The sequence below is a fragment of the Diplotaxodon limnothrissa genome, linkage group LG18 (assembly GCF_057381915.1).
Source record: "Diplotaxodon limnothrissa isolate DT_005_m linkage group LG18, D_limnothrissa_male_GT1.1, whole genome shotgun sequence".
NCBI lineage: Eukaryota > Metazoa > Chordata > Actinopteri > Cichliformes > Cichlidae > Diplotaxodon > Diplotaxodon limnothrissa.
The window spans coordinates 12,744,601-12,768,658 of NC_140613.1; the positions used below are offsets into that span (position 1 = coordinate 12,744,601).

A 24,058-nucleotide genomic window follows, 5' to 3' on the forward strand; every position below is an offset into this window, starting at 1 on the left:
CTGCACGTCAGCCTCCAGGAGCGTTTAGCAGCTTGCAAGAATAATTCAAGAAGCTATAATCAGACTAGCGAAGAAAAGTGATGTAGGACCTTATCAGCGTCTGATACTGTATCTTAAAATCCACATCACTTTCACTCCACTGCAGCTGCTGCTGTTAAATGTATAAAACGTTCAACAGGAACCTGAAATGTGGATCTTCAGTCCAGTTCAGCACAGTGTAAACAAATCCACCACAGCGGCAGCAGCAGCTCACCAAAGCGTGCTGTTGTACCCTGCTTTGGTTTACATTATTCCACTGGTCAGGCAGTCTCACTGCTGGCAGATGGAGGCGAGTTGTTTTCTGCGTCGTGGAGGTGGTCAGCGGATTTTATGACATCGGGATCTCTTGGACTTGCCACCATCTCCTCACTGTTGCAGTTAATGGGAGAGCCGATCTCTGATGAGCGCTCCCCGGGCTTCTCAGGGGTGGCCTGCAGTGGGGCGGTGGAGAGTGGCAGATTCATCATGTACAACATGCTACCAAGACGTCTGGACACCTGTAGAAGAAGAAGAGCAAGAGGGAAGGAGCACGTAGATGTTAATTGAAATAATTTGTGCTATAACTGAGACATTGGCGTATAAGAATGAATGAAATACAATTAGTGAATAAACTTTTTCACAGTAGACATTTTAGCTCTCATAGTAAAGAAAAAACTGGGGTTTTTAATAGGGGCTGTACTCCACTAAGGACATGTTTGGTTAAACAAACTTTACTTTATCCCTTTAATAAAGTGAGGTAACTTCAGTTCAAATCTGTGGAAGCTTGTTTCTGCAACAACAACAACAACTACAACGAAATGTTAGCCAAAACTCAAAATTTCAGGTTATTATCTTAAAAATTTGACTTACTGACTCAAACTTCTGAGACAATTTGAAATTTCTAGTTATTGAGTCAGAATTTTAGGATAATAGCCCAAAGCAAAAATGGTCTTTTGTCACTTGTGGAAATAAGCTTCCACACAAAGCCCATAAAACACTCATCAAGGATATTTATAAAACCTCCTCACATGGAGTTGTATAAATAAGCGGTCATGTAAATAAACCTTTATTCAAGATTTATCCTCGTACATCAGATAATCCCTTCAAATCCTGTCTTTGGTGGCTCGGGATTGCATTTCCAGTCAGAATCTGTGTTTTTGTACCTGTGAGCGGATCTTAAGAGCTGGCCCCAGCTTCAGTCCCAGTGTATCCAATAAATGCTCCTCTGATAGGAGGGGCAGCGTCTCTCCGTCAATCATGTGGTCCTTGAAAGTCTATTAAAAATAACCCAACATTAGAAAGTCACAACAGAATGAATTTAGAGGCGGCAACTACAAAAATGTGAGGCTACTAACCTGGGCATACTCTGAACACGTGGGAATACTGTTAATAAAGTTGTACACATCATTCACTGTCCACTTCCTGATGTCTTCGGGTACCTCCTCACCATTTAGAAAGAGATTTGGTGGGCCTTTAAAGACAAAAAATGCAAGTATATTAAATAACTGGCAGCAGAACATTTCACAGTTTTAAGCACAAGTGTTATTATTTAATATTTCTTAACTCACCAGGAGGAAGGAAACCATTTCCAGGGACCGGGAACATGTAAGGGATCCCTGTTAGAGTTCCTCCAGTGGAAGGATACATGAATTTCTCCTGGAACGTCGAACATTGGCTAGATATGTCTTTATCATTTGTTCCACTGTTGGCTGCATCTGAACTCCCATCTTGGCTGTTCACGCAGGCTTTCCGGAGGCCTGGCTCCCCATCTTTGTAGTTTTTCCTGCTTCCGGTGGCCAGTTCAGGGTCTACTTTGGCCTGATGATGTGTCTTACTGGTGGCACACTCCTCTCCCATGTCCCCCTTTGGCTCAAGCTCCTTCTCCTCCCCCGATGCGGCCCCTGGGCTCTGCTCTACACTTTTATCTTCAGTCTGACCCTTCACGTTGGACACATGGCTCTCCATACTCTTGTGAACAGTTGGCCTCCGACCTGCTCTGCGCCCCCGCTCTCTGTGCAGCGTGCTTATTGCTGGATATGGGTTGGCTGACATAAGAATATTGTTGGAGTGCAGTTCATCCAGGGTGGGCCGGTGGACGAAGACATCGTGGCCGTCTGGCATGCGCTGACGACCTCTAAACATCATGGGGTTGGAAGGGTATGACATGGGATTTTCAATTCCCATCAAGCCTTTCTGGTGCGCGTTCTCCAGCTCCTTCTGATGCAGGATGGCATTCATTTCCATTCTGAAAAGAAGTGCATATAAATATTTTAGACATATTTGTGCAGCAGTGGTGATGGAGCCATGATATAAAACCCTTGCTGCAGCATGGGTGGGGGGATCAAGTCTCAGTCGCATTCAGTAAAAACAGTGACGCAAAGCGTGCGGTGGAATAATTTCTGTGAGATGATGATGGTGATGATGATTTTCGGCACGTAATACCTGGCTATATTTTGCTTGTGAATGAGCTCTTGTCGCCGGGCAACAGTTTCCATGGGCTCTGAGGGTAAGAAGCCATATCCAGCTGAGAAACAGGAAGAAACAGACAGGCTGTCAATGCCTATCACCGCGCATTAAAACGAGACAGGCTGTTTGGGAATTATCTCAGGCGATATTTCTGTGGTGCTCACCTGGTGCAGGGAAACCTCTTCCTGGCAGGACGTTGGCATGAGGAGGCAGAGGTGGACCGAGGTGAGGGCCCATGTGCATCTGCCTGGCTTCAGACGGGACCATCTCGGTAGGTGGAACTAACTCCCTGATAAGAGGAATAAACAAAGAAGAAAAATTATGAACTGGAAAACACTTTAAAAAGCATATATTTGTAGAATCAAAATGTGGAGGACCAAAGTGGCCAAAAACAAAGTGTGTATTACTCTATTTATGTTTCATTTTTAAAATTAATTTATTTGTATTTATGAATTACTGTTTTCATATTTATTTCCCCTTAATTATTTATTATTTTATTTTCTCTGACATTTCTTTATGCATTTCTGTTTCACATACATTTAGTTTTAACTGAGAGATTTTCAAAATGCCTCTTGAAGGAGGGGAAGAAATTAGGCACATAAATTAATGTATACATAATCATTTTGCCAATTTTGGAACTCCATATAAAAACAGCTGGTTTGCGAGGACTATTTTAGCCTTATAAACATTTTAATTGTCCAAAAGAACAGAAAAGAGCAGCAGATTTTTTACACGGACACCTCTTGCAGCATTTTCTTCTACTCGTTTTCTTGTGGTTGCCCTTTTTCAGACAACTATTGTTGTAAGTTTAGGACAGAATTCAGCTACTGACCTCTCCATGAACCGAGGTTCGAACTGTGCGGGGACCCCCTGTAACCTCTGCTGCCCCTGGGCAAGGATCTGCGGTGCCATAGCCATCTGGTTCCTCATTATCAGCTCCTGCCTCTGCCTCAGCTCTGCAAGAAGTGAAAAAGCACCACAGGTCACCGGGAGGCCGTTTTAGCTGCTTCACCTGGCGCATGCACTGACTGTTAAAGCTGGAGCCTGCAGGTGCTACTGAGCAATCCACCAACGTGCAAACACGGCGTGAGGGAAGGTGAGGGAAAACAGGCTTGATCACCAAATACAAATACAGAACCCAAATTGCCAAATACAGAATCAACTCTGTCTATAAATAAAACCTGAAAAGTTAAATAATATTTTCTTGGTTTTTGTTGTTACGCTGTTCATCCTCCTCACCTCCAGCAGACATCCCATTGACGAGTCGGTACCAGTGCTTCTCATCCAAAGACCCCTGCTCCCCTAGCGCTGTCATCTTCCTCAGCTGCTCCCGTGGGGTCATGACACACTCACGACCTTTGACCTCCACCTGAATGCTGTTAAGAAAGAGAGCCAATTGAAGGATTTCTATAAACTAGACAGTTTACTTGACACATTGATCCTATAACGCTTCGCGTGGCAGGTAAAATAAAATCACACAAGATTATTTCTCACAGTAGCTGAAACTGAGCCAACTACAAACCCCTCAGTGCTGGGTGCGTTTTTGTAATTCCCTCACATCACCATTAGAGAGCAGCAGTTCTCTATCTCACGTTGATTACTGAACATTGCAGGTAAATTCTGCCTAGTGTCTGTTATTACATACTTTATGACTGCAAAGATGCAGCAGTGATTTCAGCAGCATGTAAATATTTGTAAACGGCTTGTAAGCGACCTTTTTAACTACAGCTAAGTATAACTCTTACCTCACCTTTTCCACAGACCTGGCCTTAAGTATTAATCTTAAACCTACCTTAACGCTAATACCTCGCCGTAATGCAAATCAATCCCGAACCGTTAAATCCAAATCCTAACCCCGTACGAAGGCCAGAACAAACAGCTGGACGATTTCTTCTCATCTTTTCTGTCCTTGCAAATGCTGCTGGTCCTCCTGTACAGGGATAGAGGCGCACTCACATGTGTGCTCACCCCAGATACCCGCATTGTTCTCGGCTGAACCAGCAGCTTGTGCAGATAAGTGCAATCGACTTAGAGACCTCCAATTAGCCTTCCACACTGCAGAAATCCCATTACAAAATATGATACTGTAAACGACAGTAATCCAGCGCTGCTAATCCAGGGCCGGTGTGCATCTGGAGACATGAATAATGGATGCTCACCCCACAGAACCACCTCTTCATATGAGGTTTGCTGATTGAACTGATGAGCCTGCCAGTGCAGGGACATGTGTAAGCTGTGCACATGCACTTGGACATATTATTTCTGCCGTACCACCCTCCCCCTAGTCAAATGCTGCCATTAGATTTGCACCCAGGACTTGTGCATTACCCACAGTCTCTCAAGTTCCCTGTGAAGCCCATCTAATCTGACGACTTTAATCCCTCTGTTAGTTCTGCAACAGTCTGCCACCTACATCTGCTGACCTGCCCACTGTCCTCCCTACTGCCCCATCCAACCCCCGTCCCCACCTTCACAGGCCCCTGCTACCCTCAGGATCCTATTAGCTAAGTCCTGGCTATACAGCACTTTAAAGGGATGTGTTGGAGGTAATCCGCACGTTTAGAGTTTTACCCTCAGCAAACCTTGCCTGTAAGCATCCCGGACAATACACCCTAAGTGCTAAGCCTATTAGTCTCCATTAGCTCCCAGGATGTCCCCAAAACACCTTGGGGATAAATCTGGGGATGCAATCGGTTTATGTGGAGCTATGTGGCGGGAACACATGCCCCCTTCACCTCCCTCTCTGCCAATGTCACTGCAGCCATCAGCAAATAAGAAGAAATGTATTTACACGGCATTAATGTCCGTGTAAATCCCGAGTGGGCACTGAGCTCCGAGCCTCGCCTGAAGTGTCATCGCCTTTACACACAGCCAATATTTACACTTTCATCAGAAAGGAAGTAAACTGCAGAATTTATTTAAAGACTAATTGTTTTTCAGAGTGTGGATAAACACCTAACATAGTTTAAATCAGTCAACATGTCAACGAAGGAACAGAAGTCTGATTCCAATGAGCCTGTACCTAAATACAGGTTCACTCTCAGCAGCAACACCTGTGTTTACCTGCGATCCAGTTTTTAAACAGCTGCACAGATAAATACGGTGTGACGAAGATCTAAAATTCCTTAAAACTAATAATAGTTTTTTTTATTGCAAATTTAAATATCTCCTGGTAAATGGGGAAATATTCATTATTATCTTAAACATCAGCATCATTATCACAGTAAGCACTTTTCCTCATTTAAGTCAATTTATTACTTCAACTCACATTTCTGCACACACAGCATGTGACACCCTGTCTCCTTCAGTTTAACAGATTAATTCACATCAAGCATCATAAACAGAAAATGTACTTTAGGTACCTAAATGTACCTGAAGTGTGTGAGGTTTGCTGTTGATATAACATTTTAAATGTGGGTTCAGCCTGTGCACCAACTATGCACAACTTCCTGTTGTGCATTTGCACTTTCTTTCTTTTCTTTCTTTCCTTTTGAGCTGACGTATAAATAAGTCTGCAGGATTCTCAGCAGAACAGCACAAAGTGTTTTTAAACAGTGAGTCTGATATTTACTGAAATTAATGCTTTGCTCTTTAAATGTGATGCATCAGAGGCAGAAACTGGAGTGTCTGTGAACTTGAGCCATTTAGAGGAATCCTTTATAAGGCCTGTTGGAAACAGCTAACACTCTGATCACGTTAAGTCTCTTAAGTGAATTCGTAGCCTGAGACTGAGTTTACTGCAGTAACAAATCTTCAAAACTGGCTTCTTTTGAAGTGAGACATGCAAATTTGAAGTGGTCGCAGTGTTTTTCTAAGTGAATCTTTAGTCAAAGGTGAGCTACGGAAACTCTTGTCATATTTCCTTGACAAGCAGAGGCCACACCGCAGCTGCCAAATCCGGGGATTGGACTCCTTGGATTTACTGTTGCCTGGTTAATCTCATTACAAGCATGAATTAAAGGGAAAAATTGCTGACAACTTAGATGGAGCCCTGAGGAGGTCATATCAGACAAGACAGAAGTATTGTCTAGCCTTTCCTAATCCCCTCACAAAACACACATGAGCTAAAGCCATGCAAATACTGTCAGTTGCATGAAGCAGATTAGATTTCGTGACAATAAGTGCCGAGTTGCAGATATCACTAGTTTAAGAAATGCTTGTGGTCATAAACTCACATGACAAAGTGTTGATTGAAAGGATGAGTATTAATTTATATGTGCAAACGCAAAAAATATGCAAGAAGCCAATCCGGAAATACTCACTGAGCGCTATATGCAAAATCTGGGCTAGTTATCATGTTAATTATTTGGATTTCAAGGTTGTCCTTTAATCGTATTGGCCTCTAGATTATCCACATACGGGAAAAAAAGATGCATGGCAATATTTAGCATATTTAATATTTAGTTTTGTATTTTTTGTGGGTTTTGTGGGTAACAGTAGCTTTACTCATATATGACACTTTTACAAAATGCATTGGCAGAAAAGCAAAAGCAGAACGGCAAATTCCAATAGAAAGCTGGACATTAAAAACAGGATAAAACTAAACATAAGACAGGACGTCCTATAACATCAATGAGTTTGTGACAATTAAAGACATAAAACTGTTAGATGGGAACGTACAGAGAAAATCAATGAGTGTAAAATACTGAAAGAGGATGTTTTCATCCACCTACCTTTAGGTTCACACTGCTGAGCAGAGATTGAAGATGCCGGTGTCTCAATTCCAGAAAAATGAAAAAGCCAATAAACTAAAATCAAGTTAAAAATGTTTCCCAAAAAGTTTTTGGCGAGCTCACAGATCTTCGTCTTTCCCTCTTTCACGTCCAACTAAATGGCCTCCTTAGATTTCTGGCCAAGTGGTTTGAGTTCAGTCTGCTGCCAGCTAACTGCCTTAACTAAAAAAGACCTGTTAAATACTGATTCATTTCATCTCCATTAGCTGGCCTTATCTCCTGTTTTAAGCCCTCCCTGCCCTGACATCACTATGATCTCCCATCCAACTGCTTGCTGCACCTTGCAACTGATGTGTAATTACTGAAGCAGCACTGGCCCTAAGCATGGAGTGCTAAACCTCTTTCAACGTTCACCTCACTAATCCCTTGTTAGCACTTTAGGCCATAGTTAAGACACCTAAATGCTTAGCTTCCTTTTCCAGTAGTTAAGTGACCAACCCGTCCTTAGCTGCTCTGTGGCCACCTGCAGGGAAACTGCATGGCGCAGGTTGCAGACCTCCTACTGCTCTAGTTTTTGTTGTTTGTTCACATGTCTAGTTTGAATGTCAGAAGTATTGCTCTCCACAGGGTGCCAAAGGGCTGACCCAAACATGCTTGGTGGTAATTTGGCAGAAATCCGACTAAATGTTGGCCAGATCATCCTCTCAGACCTCTTAATCTGACAGTTTGTGCTCACCAGCCGCTTACAGCATAGAGCTGCACTTCTAGGAATGATGTTTTCCTTAATGCCTGGGGTTTGTGGGGGGTGGAGGGACACAGGTGGTGGGTTGGTAGGACATTTTAAATGGAGTGGGACAGTCTGGTGCTTCTGTATCTCTTTGCAAGGAAGCAATGAGCCTCCAGAGAGCTGAGCACTCTGACTGCTCATCATATACATGCCAAATACATCAGTTAAAGGCAAAAAGGGAAAAGTAGAGACTTTTAACTATTTATTTTTATATACAGTGGACCAAAAATGTTAGAATCCACCACCAATGAGATGTTACTAATGTGTTAGGTTTTTATTTTTTAATGTAAACTCACATTTAACAGTGCTAAATCAACCAAATTCCCATGCAATACTGCAGAGGTCACATCATCAGTGTAAGTGCTTCTCAGCAGTGATTGCACTGCACTATAAAGCCTGATTGTAACTGCATTACAAGTTTTTTAAAAATACAATTTAAGTGATTTAACATCAGTTTAACACGTGACAATTCTTCATTTTCCTTGTAAAGGAAGGTTTCTTCCAGAGAATTTCATCCTACCATAGGTGTGACCAACAATCTCAGCCGTGGGCAAAAGATGGCACCCAGTTTTATTTACACGGTGCATCAGTGGTTCTGTGTCACTCCACAACAGCAGTACTAATTAGTATAACACTCAAACTGCACATAACACTTCTTCTGTGGAGTTTGCATGTTCTCCCTGTGCCTGCATGGGCACCAGGAGAACCCTGTGGGTACTCTAGCTATCTCCTAGAGTCCAAAGATATGCATGTTACATCAGCTGATTAGTAGGTGTAAATGTGAGCATGCATAATTATCTGAGTATCATCTGAGCTCTGCGATAGACTCGTGAACCTGTCCTGGGTGTATCACACCTTTCTTTCAGGGTTAGCCAGAGTTCTCAGGGCTGTCTTTAAACTTTTTTATTTGCGTTAAATACTATAACATGGACTAGCCCAGGGTTGGGCAATCTCAGTCCACGAGGGCCGGTGTCCCTGCAGGTTTTAGATGTGTCCTCGAACCAACACAGCTGATTTAAATGGCTAAATTAGCTCCTCAACGGCTGTGTCCCAATTAAGAGACTGCACGCTTGAAGTACGCGCACTACGCGTACTACGTACGGTGCGTACTATAAGTACGAGAAGTGCGGAAGTGAGAGGCTTGTGAAATGGGACGGTATACGCTTCGTCGCGCTGTTCAGGTTGCCTAGCAACCATGATACGAACCGCGAGACACGTTACATACAGCTTTGTTTGACAGAAATGAAGGAGAAAAATGTTTTGTTGGTCATTCATTTTTGTCATGACATCACTTTAGTTGAGTATCTGAGGCTGAGACCACGGGACTGTAAAACATGATTGTTGGGCTTCATTTCTGTGCTGAACAGTCATTTAAGATTAGTTAGTAAATAACAATTAGTTAATGTTGTTCATGAGACTAAAGTCAACTCACTGTGGCAATGTAAATATAATATGGCCAATATTATAGTATTGTCAGATTATTATGATATGCAACATATTGTGTTATACATCATTTTAGGTGATAAAATACACTAAACTAAGAGTATCAGATGAACCAGCTGAAGTAACATTATTTAGTATTCCTATGTTTTTTTTAAATTGGGTCAGCATATTTCTTGTGTGTTTAAGCAGTGATTTGGGAGACAACTAAGTTCTTTTTAAAAAAAAATAAAAACAACAGCATTAATAAAGTACTTAAGAATTAAGAGAACAAAGCATTAGGACATCTAAACCGCTAATTTAGAAATCTCCTGGGGTAAGCTTTTTATAAGGGATTTCTGTCCAAGTTGCTTGCACCCAGTATTATGAAGTCACAGTGAGGCAAAGGGATCAGAGCAGGTTTAACCTCAAGAAACGGGTCTGGCTATAAATTCACTGGGTCAGTACAGACACCATCCATCTTCTAATTACAGCAACAATCTGGTGTCCAGATCACCTGCCTTTCCTGTCTTCTTCTCCACACCAAATGACGACTGTACTGAAGCCGTAATCCCTCTAAGTTGGAAGCATTACGCCTTTTGTGGCTGGTGGAAATCTTGTTTAGGTCTTGATTACTGTGAGATATAGTAGGATTCTTCAGGATCAAGATTCCCTGAAATAACAGTTTGTGTTGGAGTTCCTGAACAAAAACTGTGAAGATGTGCTGATTTTATACATTTGAACTTAAACAATGAATCCAAAAAAGATATTGTTGTGTGTCTGACTGGAGGAAACATTGAAAAAGGTTTCAATTATTTTAGCATATCTGGAGGTTAGAGTTAGTTTTGTGTGTGACACATCAGGTATGTTGTGTCAAGGCTATCCGCAAAAATAGATCTCTTCACATGTACACTAGAAAACTGTGTTGTTCTGCAATGACAAATTAGATGAAGTTAAAAAAAATCGGCAAATTTAATAAAAAAAATGAAAACCGATTCATGGTATTGTGTTAATAGAACCTGACAAATAACAGATTTCTAAGACTAAAACCAACACCAATTTAATATATTGGCCATTTTTATTTCTTTCAGAGATCCGAAACATAAAACGATTTCCATAAAATTTGTCATATGCAATTATCCCATGTTTTAGCAGTTAAGATGTATTTATTAATATTTTTGTTTTTATTGAATTGAAAAAAGGTTTTGTAGTATACAATAATGATGAATGATGACTTGTTATCATTAAGTTATGATTAATCAGTAAGAGCACCTGCTGTTTTCAGACAATCCTTTGCAGCCCTCTTATCTCCTCTGCACACCAGTTCCAGCCACTAGATGGGGCACACACAAGCAAAGGAAGCCATCTTATATTATACATAATCACCTTTGATTCCCACTATATTTTTCTTTAACTGTTATTCAACAGTCAAGTTCTGCATACTTATCTAACTTTCACACGAAACTAATCTCTTTCTGTCTGAGGCCCCAATTCTGGAGTAGTTGAGAATGGGACCAGATGTTGAGCATCTCATACCTGCTTCCTCAAAATAACCTCACATGCTAATGGCAAGGCGGGGCTGATCACGGCAGGTGTATAAACATTGAATGAAAACACAGAGAGTCACTACTACCCAGTAAAACAGGCAAGTGAGTAACACCCGCATGTACCCCCTGTTGTTTATGCTTTATCTTTAAAAGCTGACAAACTTTTTTTCATTGTTCTTTACAGGTTGTGGAGAAAAATGAATGCCATCCAGGTGATTTCCCTCACTTGGCTGTCCATTGTGGCAGCCGGTGCTCAGTCTATAAAACCAGGAAGATGCCCCGTGCCTGCCGTTCAGGAGAAATTTGATGCTGCAAGGGTGAATACCAAACTCCTCACTCTGAGCTGTATTTTAATTTATCTTCATTAAGGTAAACTGGGATGTCCAGTGTGCACATCTGCCTCACAAACAAAACCAATTCAACTCCCTCTACAGTATCTTGGTAAATGGCATGAGATCCAGAGACTGTCGAACAGCTTCCAGAAGGGCCAGTGCAGCACTGCCACCTACAGCCTGCAAAGCCCAGGAGTCGTTGGTGTCCTCAACAAGGAGCTGCTGTGAGTACTTCAGTGCCTGAGAGCACTTTGGATAACATCCGTTATCCGAAAAATGTTTGTACAAGTCAGAGTCTTTGTCCTGCACCATTTCTCTGGAATACATGTAAAAGATAAAGATATGGATATATCCATGGTGCTGTGTGTGGTGCTGGAAGGGCAGGCAGATTTGTGTCCTCTCAGTCCTGCTCTTCAGTCTCTTCTTGGATTTAAAATATCATTCACAATAAATGGTTATTCCTCAAACCTCAGACTGCATCTGAAAAATATTTTAGGTGAGACACAGTTTAGGTTTTACCATAATGTATAACCAGTAAATGAATAAGTCTATAGAGAAGATGGATTCATCCTAAAATGAATCCAATCCATAAAAGTTTACCACTCAAGCTCAGTTTAAATGACTCTGTGCAGTCAGTGGTGCTTAATCGAGCCTTCTGCTGACACTTTTTTTTTCAGTTCTGTTTTAACACGATTCTCTCTTGATATTGTGTTTTAATTGTTGTGCAGTGCTTTGCGACTTTCATGTCTGTGAAAAGCGCTACATGAATGAACTTAATAAAGAACCCCCCCCCCCCCAGCCTTGTCTGATTGTTAATGGCTGTGGTGTTCTCTGACTATCAGCCCACCCTTTAAGGAAATGACAAATCACCTGCTGACTTGAGACCTGAGAACTTGAATTTTACATGTACAAACAAATAATACTAAATAAAATGAAAAGTACTTTTGAAGAGTAAATATGTTGCTTTGACTCTGAACAGTCTGAATATAAAAAGTATTTTTCTAACTTTTAACTGTTTATCTGCTTAAGTCCTGACGGTACCATTGACAGCATCAACGGCACTGCCAAGGCCGCAAGTTCATCTGAGCCTGCCAAGCTGCTGGTCACCTTCTTTGAGAGTATGGACCCTTGTTTTTTGTTTTTACACACATATTAAACATTTTAAACTGGAGAGCTGAATTGTACAAAAATCCCTTTTACACACCTTCAGACACCCCTCCTTCCCCGTACTGGGTTCTGTCCACCGACTACGACAACTTCGCCCTGGTCTACAGCTGTACTGAAATCGAATCGTTACATGGGGAGTTCATCTGGATCCTGAGCAGAAATCCCAGCCTTCCTAAGGAGACCCTGGAGGAGCTGCAGAGCATCCTGTCATCTTTTGGAGCCAGTGTGGAGAAGCTGCTTGACACCAATCAGGACAGAGATTACTGCAGAGTCATGCACGAGTAAACATGTGCTGTGGTTATCACTGAATGTCTCCATGATAGGTCAATGCATAAAAAAAAAAAAAAAAAAAAATTGGGCCTACTGTCAGATATAATACAAGATTAATTAATATGCTAATATTACACCTGTCACACCTGGAGAAGAGAGACACGTATGTGAGAATGCTGTTTGTAGATTACAGCTCAGCATTCAATACCATCGTTCCCTCGAAGCTGGACAGGAAACTGCAGGATCTAGGACTGAGCAGCTCCCTCTGCAGCTGGATCCTTAGCTTCCTGTCTGACAGACGCCAAGTGGTCAGACTGGGCAGCATCACCTCATCCCCCGTCACACTGAACACTGGTGCTCCACAGGGGTGTGTACTGAGCCCTCTCCTATACTCACTCTACACCTACGACTGCACAGCCACTAACAACTCCAACATCATTGTGAAGTTTGCGGACGACACTACAGTGGTGGGTCTTATCACCAATGGTGATGAGACGGCTTACAGGGAGGAGGTCAGCGCCCTGACCCACTGGTGTCAAGACAATCATCTCACCCTCAACGTCGCAAAGACAAAGGAGTTGATAGTGGACTTCCGGAGGTGCAGAGAAGTACACACCCCCATCACCATCAACGGCGCTGCTGTGGAGAGAGTGAGCAGCTTCCGGTTCCTTGGTGTACATCTGGCTGAGGATCTTACGTGGTCAGTACACACAAACAAAACAGTGAAGAAGGCGCAGCAGCGCCTCTTCTTTCTCAGGAGATTGAAAAGATTCGGCATGAGCCCCCGCATCCTCAGGACCTTCTATCACTGTGCCATTGAGAGCATCCTCACTGGATGCATCACCACCTGATATGGCAACAGCACCGCCTACAACTGCAAAGCTCTCCAGCGAGTAGTGCGGTGCTCTGAACGGATAATTGGAGGTGAGCTTCCCTCCCTCCAAGACATCTACAGGAAGCGGTGCCTGAGGAAAGCGGGGAGGATCATCAAGGACTCCAGTCACCCCAGCCATAAACTGTTCAGACTACTTCCATCAGGAAGGAGGTTCTGCAGCATCCGGTCCCGTACCAGCAGACTGAGAGACAGCTTCTTCCACCAGGCCATCAGACTGCTGAACACGTCATAGACACCTCAGCTTCACTACTGGAACTTTAACATTATGCACTCCATACTGTACAGTAATGCCACTGTTTTGCACATGTCTCACTCTGTATATTTTATTTTATTTATTTTATATATTTTATTTATTGTTTACTCTATTTAATTTGTAAAATATGTGTACACACACACACACACACACACACACACACACACACACACACACACACACACACACACACACACACACACGTAGAAAAATATTTAGTATACACATCCAGAAATGCATATACTATTATATATTGTACATATATTTATTAGTTTCAGATGTAGCCATTCTTGTATTTTGCTTGTTTACATTATTGTATTTTGCACAACTCTGTTGCTTGTGAAGCTCGCACACAAGAATTTCACTCACATGTGCTGTACCAATGTACCTGCACATGTGATGTGACAATAAAAGTGATTTGATTTGATTTGATTTGATTTAATATAATATCTGCTTGAACTCTTTGGTCAATATTTATATTGTTGCACCAATAAAAGTGGGCCATTCTCTCTGCATTCCTTTTGTTTACTGTCTCAATATACAGCTGCTGACACTGACACACAACTGAACCAACACACATCTTTAAGGACAGCTGCATTAGAGTGAATTAACTTTATTTGGGGTAACTTTATTTCACCTAATAAATACATTCATTTAAGGCAATTTTCTATTTTTAAAATTGTGCTTTAGTCAAGCTGGGATCAAACTGGGGTACATTTGTGTCTGTGAGCCGGGGTGGAGTCAGTGACACACATCAAGAATGACAAAAAGGGATAAAAAGGATTTTAAGCGGTGGTCAGGGTACACATTATTAATGAAGTATTTAAAGCGTACCTTAACTGGAGCGTACCTTAACTGGTTCACTGGTTAACTGGGCTGCAGTAAGTCTCGTCCTGGTTGGTGGGGACCATGTTTTCCACGCTGACTCCGACAGAGTACAGGATGCCTTGGAGCTTCTCGAGGGTCTCCTTAGAGAGGGTGGGCTTCCTGCTCAGGATCCAGGACAGCTCCACACGGAACAAGCCGTAGTCGGTGCAGCCGTAGACCAGAGAGTGACCGTCGTAGTCGGTAGACAGAACCCAGTAGGGGCCGGGAGGAGAGTCTGCAGGAGAGGTGAAAACAGCAGGGATATGTGGCTCACTTGAATCTGTCATGACTGAAATTGAAAGTCATTTATGACAACTTACTGTTGAAGGAGACCTCAAGCTTGGAAGGCTCAGCGGGGTTCTTGACTTTGGCAGAGCCGACGATGGCGTTAACGGTTCCATTATCGCTAATAAAATGAAACATGAAATAGAAATTAATTCTACTCGTGTACTTTCCTTCAATTATATATTTTTTCTACAAAATGCTCTCTTTGTATAACTCTGGAACAGTACAAAGGTTCAGCCAGTGACCCTGCGCGTTCATGAGGCATGAGTTTTGTTCCGGGACGTTGAAAACATCTGAAGCAAAAACGTCTAGAACGAGGATTTAAAAAACAGAAGCAAGCAGTTGTACGGTAATGCTGTTTTTAGTAGAATGAAGCGTTGGTGTGAAGAATAAAAAGCCCTCAGATTATTACAATTATGTCAAGGACCATGTGTCCTTCTGAGTTTATGCAGAAGTTTTCTTAAAAATTAAAACATTTTCAAAGTGTCAGATCTAAACGGAAATATTTTAGCTACTCACAGAAGCTCAGTGTTCAGGACCTCGATGACTCCAGGACTCAACAGGGTGTAGTTAGCAGTGGCACACTGGCCTTTCTGGAAGCTTGTGGGTAACTTATGGATCTCATACCATTTTCCAATGTACTGCAGAGGAAGCACGAGATTCGGAGAGCCCGTAATTAATATTTTGTGTTTGTAGGAAAAGCAGGTGTATAGATATCATCTGTATGTCCCACAACATAAACAGTAGAAGAGGAAAAAATTTAGTGTTCACCCTGTTGGCGTCAAAGTTGGCCTGAACAGCAGGCTGGGGACATTTGCCCAACCTCAAGACCTGAGCGCCGATCGCAACAACAGACAGTAGAGTCAATGCAACCACCTGTGCAGGCTTCATCTTCTCACCTCAACCTGCAGAGAATAAAAAACAAACAGCAAGAGTTCATGCTGGAGTTCACTGAGCAAAACATGATGTGAGTGTCAGTTAGTGACAGAAAGAGCCTGAGATGTGAAAAGAATGAATAAATGTAGAGAAGAAACAAAGAATCACGGCCACTGACTGTTTATTTGCAGGTAATCAGCTGTGTGAAAGAACTCAGCCTCTGAGGTTCTTTTAAAGATTCAAATGCTTGCATCACTTCATTATCGATCATGGGTCCCACCTCTGTGTCATGATAGGGGGCCAGTGTGAGCGCTGGCACCTGTTCAAATAAATACTCTGTTCAAACAGTAACAGGTTGGTCATGTAATCACATCGTTGGGTTTGTTGGATCTCTTGGATCACTGCTCCCTCCTTCACATTTATTTTTTCCTGAAAGACAGACAACAAATATGAAGATGAAAATCAAAATTACTGAAGTTACACTCAAAAAATGATAAGTTAGCAGCTGCTTATATTTGCACCTATAAATATTTTAAAAAATTTATTCCCCAAAATGTGATCATAAAACCTAATTTCCTGCACATTTTACAGAAACAGAGACAACACAAACCTGGACTTTAAACTGAGCTGTTATTTTAAACTTGATTTTACTTAACATGGTTTCATTTGTTAGTTCCTCAAATATATATATTTTTCATATTTTTCTGCCTTCCTAATCTGTGAGGCACCTTAAAGACACTAACCTGCATGAAACTTCATGCATATTTAGTAATGGAGGAAAGGACCCCAAATGCTGACTCACAGGTAGGCGTCAAAAGAAAACAAGCTTTTATTCAAGTTGAAGGAATAAATGTGGGGGAGCTAGGAAGTAGGGAACAAAGGATCCCTGACACAGGGTGACACACGGGGCAAACGGGTGGCAGACACAACGGGAACAAATCAGGGATAATGAGACACAGGAAAGTAAAATTAAATAGAAAAAGCACGAGACCAAGGCTACAAAAATAAAACAGGAAGTGACTAAACAGGGGAACATCCTTGACTGAGTCTTGACAACACATGGGGAACACCAAGGAGGCAAGGTAAACTGAAAGAAGGAATATTATAAACAATAAACATAGCAGCAACGGGAACAAAAACTAAACACAGCAACTAAGAAACAAACTCAAGACAAAACAGTGATGAAGCCAAAAGTGTGTCAATGGCCCAGTGACTGTGACACAAAGAAAGTCTGACTTTTAGCTGTTTTAATTTTCACTTTAATTAAATCCAGACAAAAAGAGGCACAACCCTGTGGTTTGGTATGGAAAAGATCATGTCTGTGAAATTATTGTTTCTGACAGAAAACTGATGATAAACTTCTCCAGTTGCAGAGGAAACAGGCTGCCTGGCACTAAAAAAATAAAAATAAAAATGAAAAGAACTGATATCCAGGAAGTCATACTTGCTAACTGCAGCCCTGCACAACTGCAAATGTTTCACAGGAAAAGAGGAACGAGACACAGGAGACTGGGGGGCACAGTCACTGCTCAAAATACAGTATATGTATTATTATGAGGGTGGCAGACAAAGGCACAAAGGCATGGACCAGCAACAGCTTGAAAGGTCATAAATGAGGAGACCGAGTGTGGGAACATGCAACAAGGAGAGGAAACACAATGAAGATTTGTATGAAAAGAACCAGTGATTCAAATTTATTTACACCCTTAAAGCGGAGCTAAAGGTTTAGTGATAGAGTGGCTCTATCCAGGCAGACATTTGTTTCATCTACTGAACTACATCTGACAGAGATTCTCTGGGATGTTGTAAAACACATATCATCATACTGAATCATGAAATGACCCAGACTCTAAAGAGGCTATTTTCAGGTAACCTGAGATGACGTGTAAGATGAAGAGTGTCTGTGTCCTCATCCGACATCAAACAGATTTTGAGTGCCTTGAAATGCACTCAGACAGGAAGTGGGTTGAGGCTGATGTAGTTTTTGCGGGTTTGTCATAAAAGGGATTTACATAAAAGAATCAGACAGGGAGCAGCAGAGCTTGAAAAACTAATTAAAAACATTTAAAATTTAGAGATCTTTACATGGAGCAGAAGAATGATTGAAAACAGCAGTGTATTGTGATAAATTGCTGCGCTCATTTCGGAATATTAAATGATTAATTATTACTTTTATCTACAGTCTGCTTTGTGATTGGCCTTGTAGAAAATAAAACTGTTGTTTCGAGATATTCCAAGTCTCATTTCAGACAGAAAAATTGCATCACATCTCTGGAGAAAGTGTTTTGCAAACCGCCGTCCGAAGCATTTTACAGCAGAGCTGCACTTCGATTCAGAGCTGTTCATTTAAATCGTCTGAGACTGAAAGATCAAACTGTGAGACTTTTATTCTTTGCAATCCAACCAGAGTCCAAAAGCTGGTGATGCTCAGCACAGTGGTTCTCTCAGCTAAGTGCTAATGCCAGCAGGCATGTTTAAGATGTTCTTGTCCTGGAGGAAATTTGACCTGATTATGAAGAATAAAGTCACCTGTGTTATTAACATCTACTGTCATGACAGTCGGACCTGAGAGGGAGGTGAATATTAGAGTATTTTACACAAGAGTTGAAAAAATATTCTCCAAAGTCAGAGCAAACTGGGGCTCAACTTTTTAGTTTTCTGGAAATGTTATAAAACTGGTGGACTATAGAATATATAAGAATATATATATATATAAGAATAAGATATAATATATAATATATATAATATAAGATATAAGAATATCATCGTCTTTTGTGGTGCAAGTGTGTAATTACACACTTGCACCACAAAAGACGATGATATTCTTCCATAAAGTAATAAAAGAAACACAGTTTAACTGATTTACCTTATCTTTACTCAAAAAACAGGTTTTCATTTAGTTCAGTTAAGCTCGATCCTGTGATGTTTTTTTCTGTATAACCTGTGAACCTGTGTTAGTTTGTGTTTTGGCAGAGAGTGGAACTCATCATCATCATCATCATCATCATCATCATCATCTCAGCCAATGTTTGATATGTTAAAGACACCACATACTGTATAAGCTTAACCAAACACTCCCCAGTCTCAAATAAGTTGTTTTCAAACATGTCAACACTGCACATAAAGTATATCAAAACATGTATATGTTTAGCTTTTGGTATTTGGTTATAACATGGTTATAACATGGTTGGTTATAACATTGTTGGTTATAACATGGTTATAACATGGTTGGTTTTAACATGGTTATAACATGGTTGGTTATAACAGGATTGGTTATAACATTGTTGGTTATGACATGGTTATAACATGGTTGGTTATAACATGTTTATAACATGTTTGATTATAACATGGTTATAACATGGTTGGTTATAACATGGTAATAACATGGTTGGTTACAACATGGTTATAACATGGTTGGTTATAACAGGATTAGTTATAACATTGTTGGTTATGACATGGTTATAACATGGTTGGTTATAACAGGATTAGTTATAACATTGTTGGTTATGACATGGTTATAACATGGTTGTTATAACATGGTTGTAAGATTGTTGGTTATAACATGGTTATAACATGGTTGGTTATAACATGGTAATAACATGGTTGGTTATAACATGGTTATAACATGCTTGTTTATAACATGGTTATAAGATTGTTGGTTATAACATGGTTATAACATGGTTGGTTATCACATGGGTGGTTATGACATGATTGGTTATAACATGGTTATAACATGGTATAACAACATAACAGTTCCACTGCACGTTTGTGCAGCGTTCTGCATTACCTGGCAATAACAGTGATATCTTCCCTGGGTGGGCTTGAACCACCAACCTTTCGGTTAACAGCCAAACGTGCTAACCGATTGCGCCACAGAGACTGACAACATGCAAACCCACAGGTGTCGAAACTGGACGGGGGACTGGGGGAGGGTGTTCCGGTGTTTTTGGTTGTGGGTTAAACGATTGTGCAACAGAGACTGAGTGAAGCCAAGCAGGGGCGTCGAGAGAGGACCGGGTGGCTGGATGGAGGTGCTCTTGTACTTCCTCTCCATACCGCCTTGATTGTTTAAAATATGTGACTTGTAGGTAATGAACTTGGCAGCAAGTATGCAGTTGCGGACGAACAACACGACCCCAAAGATGCATATCACCCTTGATAAAACAGTTGACTGCGTTCATCAAATGACCGTCCTGGTTATAACATGGTTGATTATAACATGGTATAACCAACATAACTGTCATAACAGTTGCACTGCTCGTTTGTGCAGCGTTCTGCATTACCTGGCAATAACAGTGATATCGTCCCTGGGTGGGCTTGAACCACCAACCTTTCAGTTAACAGCCAAACACGCTAACCGATTGCGCCACAGAGACTGACAATGTGCAACCCACGGTGTGAAGGAACAGGAGGAAGGAAGCAAATTAGTAATGGCTAGGAAAGCTGGAGGACCACCCTGGAGCCAGCTGACTCCTGCTGACCCCAATAGGTACATGAGTTACCCAAAATCCACCAATGGCACCACAGAGCCCCACCAAGCAGCCCACCAACCCCACCGCAGAGGAAAAAGTACAACCACTCCAACATTCAGTAAATTCCCAGACTATATAAGACAATAGACACTAAGGTTGAGTCCATCCTCCACCTCTGGCAGATCCCCCCACCTGCAGAGCCAACTCCTCAAAAGCAGAGACCACTCTGCAAAAATATGGTAAAAACTTCCCAGGCAGTTAAAGAGGCCCTGAGTTACACCAATGCAATGATACATAATCTGATAAGTTTTTTTTCTCATTAGATAAGAGCAGGCTCATTGTTCTACAGTAACTTGGAGGCACATACAGGGAACTATTGTTCTGCCATAAAGGTTTATAATCTACAGGCAGGGCGGTCAGTTTCCAACAATCTGATAAATACAGTTGTTCAGTGCTGACAGGAATCCTGCCTCAAACATCAAAGTCTTTAAATAATCACCAGGTATTGTGACTTTACATTAAAAATGTTTTTCCTCTTTGTTCTACATGATAGAAAATAAGGGCAGCTGAACGCCAGTGAATGAATGTCATCCATAAGCTACATTATGGTAAATTAACAGTATTTTAATGTCAGCACAACAATGGAAAAATTGCTCTGTGGATTTCGTAATTCCATGTAAGTCCATGTCTTTTCTACCCTAGCACAAAAGTGTGTTTGCCAATCAAACTCTGATCATTTTTTCTAACACGTCCATATTTCTGCAGTTAAACTTGCCTGACTCTGCATGTTCGCTATTTGTTTTAGCAGTGCAAAGTGCAAACTAACTTCCAGATGATCCAAACTGTTGTACGGTGCTACTGGATTTATAAATAACTGAGAGACCAGGCTAGAAAACACTTCTGTTCATTGAACTGGAGTCAAACAAAGAGCAGCAGAGATTCTTTCAGGACTAAATGAGATTCAACAAATCAAATCAGGAGATCCAGATTTAAATAAACATCTAAAAACACCGGCCGAACCATAAGCTGTTCTGTGTGAAAGAGGAAAGAAAACCAGCAAAGAAGACCTGCATGGAGTGTGAGAACTCCAGTATCCTCTTTGTTTCATTTAATGATGATGCTTATTTTGGAGCTAAATGAAGATGTGGTTCTGTACAAACATATGAAGTGAGAAAATGTGAATATTAAATAGCTCCTAAAATCAATCTTGTGCTAATTACAACTGGCTTATTGCTGCCTGGATTTTATAGATTGCTTATTCAGTGTTTTAACATTTTGAGTGTTTCCTGTCAATCTTGGAGGAAATTAAACTGAATTGCAAACATTATAAAACAGCTGCAGTCACATTTGTCTGACTCCACCCCTTCAGTGTGGAGTTTTCAGGGAACTGAAAGTGTTGTGCAGCACTCCTGAGCAGACTAAAGACGGTGATCAGAAACTGGCAAGAAAAGAGCAAAACTCAGGAGTTCATCAAATTCCAAATTTTTTCTAAAAGAGAGTTGACAAGGACTTTATTCAACACTGAATTATACTCAACAAAACTAGGGAGGACTTCCTGCTGGAAAACATGTCTGACAGCATACAAACAAAAGAGAGAGGAACAGATCCACAAACTATCCTCTGTGACATGTGTGCAGAGGACAGGAAACCAGCAAAGAAGACGTGCATGAAGTGTGAGATCTCCATGTGTGTCCAGCACCTCCAGGCCCACCTGACCACACCTGTGTTACTGCAGACTCATCCTCTGACTGAACCCATGGATTTATGTGGGAACACCAAATGTTCTCAGCACGGCAAGCTCCTGGAGTACTACTGCTTGGACGACATGACCTGTGTGTGTGTTTCCTGCGCCATTGAGGACCAGCACCGCCTACACAATATGAAGACCTTCTCCACAGCCCACAAAGAGCTCCTGGAGAAGCTGAAAGCTGAGCAGCTGATCTTACAGGAGAAAACAGACGATGAGAATGTGAGTCTGGAAAAGTGGGAGACGAGTGAAAGAGAGAAGCTGGGTGGCTGCAGTGTGCGTCTGATTGAGGCTGTGACTAAGCTGCGTGACATCTCTCTGACCAGCGTCCAGAGCTCAGTCTCTGCTCGTATGGTGTCCCTGAAAACCAGCAAGAGCAGCATGGAAGCAGCACAGAAGGAGAAGGACACCTTCAGATTCCTGCAGATGTATTCTCAGGTGCATCAGGATGTGGAGAAGGCCAAAGCGGTGGATCTGAGAAAAGGGCTGGAGCCGGGCAGCCATCGGGACAAACTGGTTGAGGAGATGAGACAGAATGGGGAGAAGATGGTGAAGCAAGCGTCTCAGTTCTGGGGATCATTGCTGACTCTGGTTGATCCTGAACACCACCAGGAGCTTGTTCCCACTGGTTCACACCTGATCTTTGAGCCACAGACTCTGGGTCCTGGCATGTCGCTGTCCAAAGACAACAGGAAGGTTTTCCACAACAGCTGGCTGGGACAGTGCTGTGCAACTCTTCTAATCTGTAGTACCAAGACAGCCAGCAGCTTTCAGAGGTGGGTGGTCAGTCTGTCCGAAGAGTCTGATTGGACGATTGGTTTATGTGATAAAAAATGTGCAAAGAACTTGAAGGATGAACCTTTCTATGGACTGTGCTGGGAGGATAAGCAGCTCAGCTTTCACACAATGGAGAACGATGATGATTCTGATGCATCGTTTAAAGAAGGAGAAAGTAACATGGCCAACACAGCAAAGCAACACATGGTGTCTTCTGAGGTAATTACATATGAGGAGGAGAATGGTGATGAGGCCATGCTACAACTTGAAAAGGTGGAGGTGTTGTGGAACTTTGATGCCTCCTCACTCTCCTTCTACAGCAGAACTGGACAGCACCAGAGGGAAGAAATAATAACTATGGAGATGAGCCTGAACAACAAGAAACTGACTCCATTTGTACGACTGGGAAAGGAAAATGTCCAAAACACGACCCAGAGGCAGGAATGGAAGTGTTCATGTGGGAAAGTTTACTACAGGGATGGTAATGGATACAGAAATAATGTGTCCCGCTTTTCTTCCCAGGCTAATTGTTCTTGTGGAAAAATGATTGGTGGTCCATGTGTCACAGAAATGGTTTGTAAACTCTGTTAATTCAAACTCTGCTGATCATTTAGTCATTTTCTGTCCCTGTATGAATATCAATGTAACTGACTGTCTTTCGCATTCATTAACTGTGAAGAAATTGTTTTAGCTTCAGTGATAAACTTGTTGTGCGATGTATCACATATCAAAGTAAAGTAAAAAAATAAAACAACTTTATTTCTTAATGTTATTTTATTATATTAACTATATATGTTTAGCTTCTGTATTTTCTTCTAATGTAGCAACTAATTCTTTTAGTTTGAACCCTTTTACTTTATTTCTCCTGCAAGTTGAAGACGTGTGTCTCCATCTGCTGGTGGTGCTCTCACACTGTTCACACAGCTCTTTGGTCTTATTTAATAAAAACAAAGAAACACAGCTGTAGTTTTATACACTGTAAATGATCTGATAATAATAAAGTGAGAATATTTTTAATATGTGCAATGTTTTTATGTATCTGATTAACTGAATCGAAAACATTGCATTTTCATCTGTGTTAATTAGAAAAAAACAAAGTTACAGAATTTGCCAGTTTATTAAGTACACCTTGTCAGTCTAAAAGGTCTAAAAGGTAAAGTAAATAAGTTTGGATTAACTTTTAATTCGTTTCAGAGCCTGAGAACCA

The 24,058-nt window shown here is 41.4% G+C and overlaps 4 protein-coding genes across 4 annotated transcripts; 2 read left to right on the forward strand and 2 right to left on the reverse strand.

The window, feature by feature from the left end:
• Positions 1-299: 299 nt before the first annotated feature.
• Positions 300-3,826, reverse strand: samd7 (sterile alpha motif domain containing 7). Its single transcript, XM_085378642.1, has 8 exons — positions 3,724-3,826; positions 3,317-3,440; positions 2,649-2,773; positions 2,461-2,542; positions 1,587-2,263; positions 1,374-1,489; positions 1,182-1,292; positions 300-536 (listed from the first exon to the last, which is right to left on the reverse strand). Exons 1-8 carry the CDS (start codon positions 3,824-3,826, stop codon positions 300-302), a joined length of 1,575 nt encoding a protein of 524 aa, XP_085234768.1.
• Positions 3,827-11,086: 7,260 nt separating this feature from the next.
• LOC146613201 (apolipoprotein D-like) lies at positions 11,087-12,694 on the forward strand. Its single transcript, XM_085378450.1, has 4 exons — positions 11,087-11,227; positions 11,345-11,466; positions 12,272-12,360; positions 12,453-12,694. The coding sequence occupies exons 1-4, from the start codon at positions 11,108-11,110 to the stop codon at positions 12,692-12,694; spliced, it is 573 nt and encodes a 190-aa protein (XP_085234576.1). The 5' UTR covers positions 11,087-11,107.
• Positions 12,695-14,687: 1,993 nt separating this feature from the next.
• On the reverse strand, positions 14,688-15,873 carry LOC146613202 (apolipoprotein D-like). The gene is made up of 4 exons (XM_085378214.1): positions 15,751-15,873; positions 15,499-15,620; positions 15,015-15,100; positions 14,688-14,929 (listed from the first exon to the last, which is right to left on the reverse strand). Exons 1-4 carry the CDS (start codon positions 15,868-15,870, stop codon positions 14,688-14,690), a joined length of 570 nt encoding a protein of 189 aa, XP_085234340.1. The 5' UTR covers positions 15,871-15,873.
• A 5,892-nt stretch (positions 15,874-21,765) lies between these two features.
• Positions 21,766-23,442, forward strand: LOC146613203 (tripartite motif-containing protein 16-like). The gene has a single exon (XM_085378333.1). The coding sequence runs from the start codon at positions 21,895-21,897 to the stop codon at positions 23,440-23,442; it is 1,548 nt and encodes a 515-aa protein (XP_085234459.1). The 5' UTR covers positions 21,766-21,894.
• The last annotated feature ends 616 nt before the right edge of the window (positions 23,443-24,058 follow it).

Excerpts from the sequence above, each read along its gene's own strand:
- samd7 (XM_085378642.1), bottom strand. The coding sequence starts at position 3,826 with ATGACCCCACGGGAGCAGCTGAGGAAGATGACAGCGCTAGGGGAGCAG. Across the intron at positions 2,543-2,648 it reads AAGAGGTTTCCCTGCACCAG|CTGGATATGGCTTCTTACCC; the intron begins GTGAGCACCACA and ends CCTGTTTCTCAG. Across the intron at positions 537-1,181 it reads CTCTTAAGATCCGCTCACAG|GTGTCCAGACGTCTTGGTAG; the intron begins GTACAAAAACAC and ends CTTCTTCTACAG.
- LOC146613201 (XM_085378450.1), top strand. The coding sequence starts at position 11,108 with ATGAATGCCATCCAGGTGATTTCCCTCACTTGGCTGTCCATTGTGGCA. Across the intron at positions 11,228-11,344 it reads AGAAATTTGATGCTGCAAGG|TATCTTGGTAAATGGCATGA; the intron begins GTGAATACCAAA and ends CTCCCTCTACAG. Across the intron at positions 11,467-12,271 it reads GTCCTCAACAAGGAGCTGCT|TCCTGACGGTACCATTGACA; the intron begins GTGAGTACTTCA and ends TATCTGCTTAAG.
- LOC146613203 (XM_085378333.1), top strand. The coding sequence starts at position 21,895 with ATGTCTGACAGCATACAAACAAAAGAGAGAGGAACAGATCCACAAACT.
- LOC146613202 (XM_085378214.1), bottom strand. The coding sequence starts at position 15,870 with ATGAAGCCTGCACAGGTGGTTGCATTGACTCTACTGTCTGTTGTTGCG. Across the intron at positions 15,621-15,750 it reads CCAACTTTGACGCCAACAGG|TACATTGGAAAATGGTATGA; the intron begins GTGAACACTAAA and ends CTTCCTCTGCAG. Across the intron at positions 15,101-15,498 it reads GTCCTGAACACTGAGCTTCT|CGATAATGGAACCGTTAACG; the intron begins GTGAGTAGCTAA and ends TCATTTTATTAG.